The following is a 7,434-nucleotide window of genomic DNA, read 5'->3' on the forward strand; positions in this document are numbered from 1 at the left end:
AGGAAAGTAAGAGAGGGAGAGTGTGTATTTTTATTTATGTTATTTTGTTCATAATATTTTATGGGATGCCCATATTTAAACTTTTTTTTTTCTTTATAGAATTACCATATTTTGTAGCATAGGTTTTATGCCCGTAATTTATGTTTTTCTATATTTTTATAAAGTTGTCGTTGAAAACATTAGCAACTTCCACTGCAAATACCCTTTTTCAAGATTAGATGGCCCAAATTAAAGCCCAAATAAGTTTTCAAAATAAGGCCCGTCATAATCTAAAAGTGTTCCAAAATTGTCTGGTCCAACCAACGAATTAACTTCATCCTCTTCTTCATCCGAATCCGACCACCACCACCGCCTCTCCTTCTCTCTCTAAGTTACTCAGAGACGAAGAGAGAGAAAAAACATGAACTCCCGCTTCACGACCCTAGGCCGAACCCTAAAATCGACCTCAAAAAAGCTCTTCTCATCTTCCACCCAATCCACATCCACCAGTTCCCAATTCCCTCAAACTCTAGCGGGGCTCCGAGCTCGATTGGCCGTCGAATCCCCCTCACTCACCGATTTCGCCGAGGATCTCAAATCCAATAGCCCTTATTCCGTCGAGGTTGGGACCAAGAAGAATCCCCTTCCCAAGCCCAAATGGATGAAGGAGACCGTCCCCGGAGGCCAGAAGTACGTCCAGATTAAGAAAAAGCTCAGGGAATTGAATCTCCATACCGTGTGCGAGGAGGCTCGATGCCCCAATCTCGGCGAGTGTTGGTCTGGCGGTGAGACCGGCATTGCCACAGCCACGATCATGATTCTCGGTGATACTTGTACTCGGGGTTGCAGGCGAGCTTTTTTTTTTTTTTTTTTTAAGCTGAGATTTATTTGGGTTTGGTAATGTGCTTAGGATGTTTTCTCAGCTTTATTTGATTGAATTTGGTGGTACAGGTTCTGCAATGTGAAGACTTCAAGAAAGCCGCCTCCACCTGATCCTAATGAGCCCACCAATGTGGCAGAGGCGATTGCGTCGTGGGGGTTGGATTACGTGGTGATCACTAGTGTGGACCGGGATGATTTACCTGATCAGGGGAGTGGTCATTTTGCCGAGACGGTGCAGAAGTTGAAAGAACTGAAGCCAAATATGCTCATAGAGGCATTGGGTATGTTTTTATTTTCTTTCTTTGTGGTGTTTTGAGAATCTAATGAATTCATGCGCTGATATATGTCTTAAGTTGTTTTCTTTTTCTTCCCATGAATGTTGTTTAGGTTATGAGTTTTAATTTTGCGGTTAGGTTACAAATTTGTGCGCTGAAAGCCTGATACAGTACGTATATGAGTGTATATAACCTTGGAAGAGTCTGATGAAGACTGTATAATGCATTTTAGTTTTTAGTGAATTTCATCACCGTTGAACACAGATTTATGTGTATGCAACTCTGTTTTCATATGGTTTGGATTAGTGAGCGTCAACTGTTCTATCTGATGTATGCTCATCCTTTTCAGTTTGGTCATATGCTTTTGTAATATAGTTTTGCTTCTGTATTGTGTAGTTCCTGATTTTCGAGGAGACAGCACGTGTGTTGATAAAGTTGCAAGGTCCGGGCTAGATGTATTTGCTCACAATATTGAAACAGTTGAGGAGCTTCAGAAGGCAGTGCGAGATCATCGGGCAAATTTTGTGCAATCTCTAGAAGTTCTCGTGATGGCTAAAGACCAAGCTCCTGCTGGAACGCTTACAAAGACTTCAATAATGTTAGGCTGCGGGGAAACACCTGATCAAGTTATGAAGACGATGGAGAAGGTGAGAGCTGCTGGTGTTGATGTGATGACATTTGGTCAATATATGCGACCTTCCAAGCGTCATATGCCTGTTTCTGAATATATTACCCCTGAAGCTTTTGAGAAGTATCGCGTCCTCGGCATGGATATGGTATGGCTTTATCCTTTTTGTTTTCGTAATCTGTACATGCTATAGGCTCTATATGTTTCATGCTATCACATTTTTCTCTTATAATATTTTGTCATTATGTTTGCGGGATTTACTTATGTTACTTTATAGTATAATTTTGTGGCTTGAGTTGATTGTGAACTTGATGTGGTTGTTAATTATCTAAATTCTCGTCAGCTCCTTAATGGTCAATTAGTTAATTGTCTTTCTTTTCCACTTCAAGTGCATGTTGGAGCTTGGAACCGTTGTTTTTCATGCATTTTATCTGTTCCTGTTGTGAAAGATTATCAATCTAGCTGGAATTGATCTTCTTCAGTTTGAAATTAATTGAAACCATATACTCTAGCTGCCACTGAATTTGTTTGCTTATTAATATCATATACTTGGTTGTTGACTAGCTTGTCACCAGTGCTCTGGCTCTGCTAACAGTAATTTTACCTAATTTAAGAATATCTTTCTGCATTAGTTTCTCTACGGCCCTATACATATGTATCTCTCTGCTATTGGTGCAACTGCAGCAGTCAATTGATGATTTTTCTGAACCAAGCAAGGTTGCATTGCTGTTCTCAATTCAGCTCTGGCATTTGTTTGCTCCTGCATTGTCAGATGTTGGAAGTATTTGACCTGTACTCATTATTTGATTAATGCAATCACCTTTTCAATTTTCAAATTTTCAACGACCATGAAGATGCACATTTCTTGGTTTCTCATGTAGTCATGATTAAGAAATTAGGTTAGCTTTGCAACGTGACAGCATTCATCATGCAGGACATAATCAATGCTCAACTATTACTATTTACTCATATGCTGTAATAATTGTCGCATGCATCAAAACCTCACCTCATTATTTTCAAACATTTGTTGATACTCACAGATATAACATCTACCTCATATTAGTAACATTAGTTTGTTTGATTTGATGAAACAGAGATTTCGTTATGTGGCTTCTGGTCCTATGGTCAGGTCATCATACAAAGCAGGTGAATACTACATCAAGTCCATGATAGAATCTGATCGAGCTGCATCCTCTTCTTAACTTTTCTCAAGTGACTAAGAGGTTCCTCACCCTTTTCTACCCTCTTGTACGTAATTTTTTTATTGTATCAATTCATAAATGGTGCTCCTCGGGTCTATTTGTACAACCAATGATTTACACAGGCACGAGATCACACACGGCCTTGTCATTGTACAACCGAGGTATTATTTCTTCGGGACACTGTCATTCATAAATATGCTTTGCCAATATCCTATTCCATAATAGTTTTATCATTTTTATTTATCAAATAAGTACAGTACTAGAAGAGCAGTGTAGCTGGAGTTATAAGAAACTGGTAGTGGTCCGGATACAGTCTGAAATAAAGAATTCTTATGTTAACATGGTCTTCCTGTTATCCTTGATGAGCCAAAACCATATTCCTCTCTCAGAAGCTGTCCTTCCGCATCATATTTGACCCGTTAACGTTGTAATGATTACAGGCCCTGTTAGGTGGATGAGGGTCCCTTCGAATACTTACAACATCAATAATTACTGGTCCTTTACTTTAAAAAAAAAGTTTACAAGATATGTCATTGATAATTGACGATTCTGCTGTTAACGGTCTTTACTTCTCCAATGATAAAGTTTCAATTCTGGTAACCTTGCATGCATTCAGTAAAAAAAAAGCATAAAGAGGTAAGAACGAGCACATTGCAGTCCTGAATTGCCACCCCACACCACACGTGCAGCTGCTCTATGAAGCATCATCATCTTTCATATTGTGATTGATCTCTTTCGTGCGCCACTGCTTGTCTTTTCCTCTGCATTTTCTGGTTTCGGTCTCTACAATATCTATCGGCCACCCCAGGTCTTAATATGTATGATAAATTTGAAGTGCTTATTTAATTATAATAACAGTAGTAAAAAATTTGTGTGAATATGGAAAAAAGATAAAACACATTTCAAGAATTGATCTTTGGATGACTAAAAAGGAGAGAGTTGATCTTTGGATAACTAAAGTTGTCACTTTTCGGCATTTTTCGTGGATAATTTTTTGACTTAGGGATCTACATATGATTCATGACAATGGTTGATGTTCTTAGTAAGTCATCATTTGTCAATATGTCAATAAAAAAAATTACATTTTACATGAAAGTTTTGAAATTGCAAAGCAAAACACAATTTTTCGAATAACAATTGGACCCAAAGACCCACTACCTACCTAAGTGATCAAATAGTCATATTATTGCATGCATTAAAATATTAAATAGGATAAAATACATAAATTAGATGACTGACTATTTAGAAATGAATGTTTTGGTAATGTTGACTTTGGGGTGAAATGATAATTTGAACTACCTTCCACATTCACATGTTTTGGTGTAATAATTATTTTTATGAAACAGTTGTCCCTTAGTCCTTTTGCTTAAATCAAATATACGAATATGTATCTATTTATTCTATAAAAATTGTCTTTCCATCCTGGATAACTATTCCCAAACCTAAAGCAAAGTACTTTTACATGTCCCTAGCATAAAATTTTATTCAAGAAATAAGGTGTCGTCTCTTTGTACTTGATAAGCATCACATCATGGCAATTTCGTAGAATTTGTGCCAATGCCAATAGCTGTTGCGATCATCGATCAATGGTGGGTCTTATTAATGATTAATTAATGTTGATTTAAATGGGTTTTGGTTAAGAAAAAGAAAAGGCAATTATTTTTGCCAAAATTCAAGCTTGCAACTCTAACACAATCACTTTTTTTGGGCTAAAGCAATACAATCATTCACTCACTTCACAACGTAATATTACCATTGCATTATTTATCATAGTTGTTAGTAATGAAATTTCCTCCCCAACCAGTTACAAATTTTTTTTTTGAAAGGGAAGTAAAATTACAAATATTGTTCATAGAGCATGATTAACAATAATAGACTTACTAAGCTATATACAATTACTCCAACTAAATGTTAAATAAGCTACCGACAATCGAAAAATGTATGAGGTAAACTAAGTTTCCAAAATAAATCAGCATATGACAGATTTATTCCATTAATAGCAATAAACCAAAAGACTTCAAATAAAAATTGAGAAAAAACAAATACTTACCATTAACTAGTGAAAAAATGTGGTGGTACCAATAATTATGTAGTGTTTACACTTTTTCTTGCAGACAATATTTATGAGCTTCATTTATATTTAATGCCTAATGGAATTGGGATTAGGTAGATATGCCGCTTTTCCCCCCAAGTGATTAATCGCATCAAATTGGCTCAAAATTTATCAATCTTTCTTTATGTCTCTTATAATAAAAAATTCATAATTTCCTTTTCAAAGTAAAGAAAAAATCCATAACATGTCCGAGTTGTTTATACCCACAAACCACATTCATCTAAAACTCAACCACATTCTTCATTTGGATATTGCCTATTGTGAAAAAGGGTTATGTACGTATTTGATGAAATTTGATCGAATAACACACCATATCTATTCATATATGTAAAAATGCAACTGAAATGAAAAGACTCCAATAGGCAATATCCCAATGTATTAAATAATACAAAAAAAAGTCTTTTCTTTCCCTTTAAAGAAGAACTATTTTTTCCCTCCTTTGAGTTCCAAAAAAAAAAAAATTGGAGTCTTGTACTTGAATATCACTGTATCCTTTCAAAATAATATTAATGAGAGAAAAATAAAATCCTTTCCATGATTCAAAATATATCACAATCATTCATCATCTTTAAAACCCACATATAAATCTATATGATTCCCACGTCAAATCATTTTCCTAACTATACTCTTCATCACAAATTTATATATTAATATTATAGTCATATTCACATCATTGTTCTTGATATAATAAACATGTAAGTTTGGGTCCTTGGATAGGGTGGCTCAGCTTATGGTTAAGTAATTCGCAGTTGTACCAAGCATAGTGTTAGTGTCCAAGTATAGCATTTCATCAACATCTCCGCCTCAACCAAGCCCAATCACAAGTCTCAACTCACCACCACTCCCCTCTGTTATCCCCATTTTTATGACCGTTAGATTCAAAATCTCCCACTTGCAATGAGATTTCACCTCAAAACTCTCTAGAGCCTTCTCACATTCCCAAAACCCAAAATGGGATGTTGTCTCAGCTCCCCCAAGTCAACCCAGAGAGAAGAGCTGAAACAACCAGATGTGCCCTTCAACCACCACCGCCATTTTAACCGGACTACTCCGGCGCTGGAAGTGGAGCAGACCCATGTTGGAAAAGCCCACATTATGCCTCCACACCCTCCTCCGGTCGTTGAAGAAGAGTCCGTTAAGGAGGTCCTCTCAGAAACCCCGGTTTCAAAACCCCCAGCCCCAGAAACTTTTACAGAGAAAAAGACTAACTTGACCGCGAAAGAGGAGAAAGAAACAGAGGTTGTGGAGGTCTCCGAGGCTTCTTACCTCTCGGAGACGTGTGAAGTCAGCGAGAGCTTCTCATACTTGTCAACGACGACTGCAACGACTATTACAGAGGTAAGAGACGAAGACGAAGCTATTAGCAAACGAAAGAGGGAAGTGGGTCCTAGAATAACAAATGGGTCAACGGCTACTACTCGCCGGAAGCGTCCCAACTGCGGAGCTGAGCTCACCAGTAGGAGAGGGAGAGGACCCGTTTCTTCGGCCAGTAGACCCGAACGGTCAGCAGAGAAGAGAAACCGGGTTGATAACAAGTCCATTCGTGGGAGGGAATCGGGTCAGGGAAGGACCATACAACGGAATGATGGGTATGCCGGAATCCGACGAGATATCGGCGAGGTATCGTCCCGGCGGTCGAGGTCACCGGCTCCACGGACGACGAATGGAGTGAGTCGAGGCGGGCTTGCGAGAAACACGTCAAAGGGAACCGGACGAGGCGGTAGCAAGTCATTAGGTGGAGATGGCAAGGAGAGCCAGAGCCAGAGTCAGAGTAATACTAATAACGAAGGTAAGAAAGAGGAGCACGATGGCGGTTCTTCGCAGCTGGGGAATAACGAGTCTTTGGAGAATCCTCTGGTTTCATTAGAGTGTTTCATCTTTGTCTAAATTGCTATTGTTTGCTATTATTTTTTTGCCATTTTGTGAAAATGTGGTGGTTTTTTCATGTGCAAAGCAAATCTTCTTTTGCTTCAGAAACCATTTTGAAGGAATGTGCGTATTCTTTCCTTGTGTCAATCAATATCAAGCCAATCTCCAATTGTGTCGTGTACTTTTCAACATCTTCGTTTTTTGGCTTGGGACAAGTATGTAAATGATTTATTCTTCTTCTTCTTCTTCAAGTCAATTTAACTGTTTTGGTGTATGTAATGTAAAGTGCATTTTTTTGAAGAACACATCAAGTGTTTTTTACTTTTCTCTTCTTTTTTTCCGGGAAAGTTGTTTACTAAGCAATCGATAATTGAGATGAAGGTCTAGGGATATGTAAAAAATGTGAGCCTAGAGTTGGAATCTTATCTTTCTTTTTCTTGGGATGATGATTATGAGAATGGAATGGAGGGAGGAATAGTTGTTTCG

The 7,434-nt window shown here is 37.9% G+C and overlaps 2 protein-coding genes across 2 annotated transcripts; both read left to right on the plus strand.

The window, feature by feature from the left end:
- Positions 1-254: 254 nt before the first annotated feature.
- LOC133817705 (lipoyl synthase 2, mitochondrial-like) lies at positions 255-3,305 on the plus strand. Its single transcript, XM_062250286.1, has 4 exons — positions 255-828; positions 931-1,142; positions 1,533-1,912; positions 2,859-3,305. Exons 1-4 carry the CDS (start codon positions 401-403, stop codon positions 2,964-2,966), a joined length of 1,128 nt encoding a protein of 375 aa, XP_062106270.1. The 5' UTR covers positions 255-400; the 3' UTR covers positions 2,967-3,305.
- Positions 3,306-5,592: 2,287 nt separating this feature from the next.
- LOC133817706 (uncharacterized) lies at positions 5,593-7,227 on the plus strand. The gene has a single exon (XM_062250288.1). The coding sequence runs from the start codon at positions 6,031-6,033 to the stop codon at positions 6,964-6,966; it is 936 nt and encodes a 311-aa protein (XP_062106272.1). The 5' UTR covers positions 5,593-6,030; the 3' UTR covers positions 6,967-7,227.
- Positions 7,228-7,434: the final 207 nt, after the last annotated feature.

This window comes from Humulus lupulus, chromosome 2 (genome assembly GCF_963169125.1).
Source record: "Humulus lupulus chromosome 2, drHumLupu1.1, whole genome shotgun sequence".
NCBI classification, from domain to species: domain Eukaryota; kingdom Viridiplantae; phylum Streptophyta; class Magnoliopsida; order Rosales; family Cannabaceae; genus Humulus; species Humulus lupulus.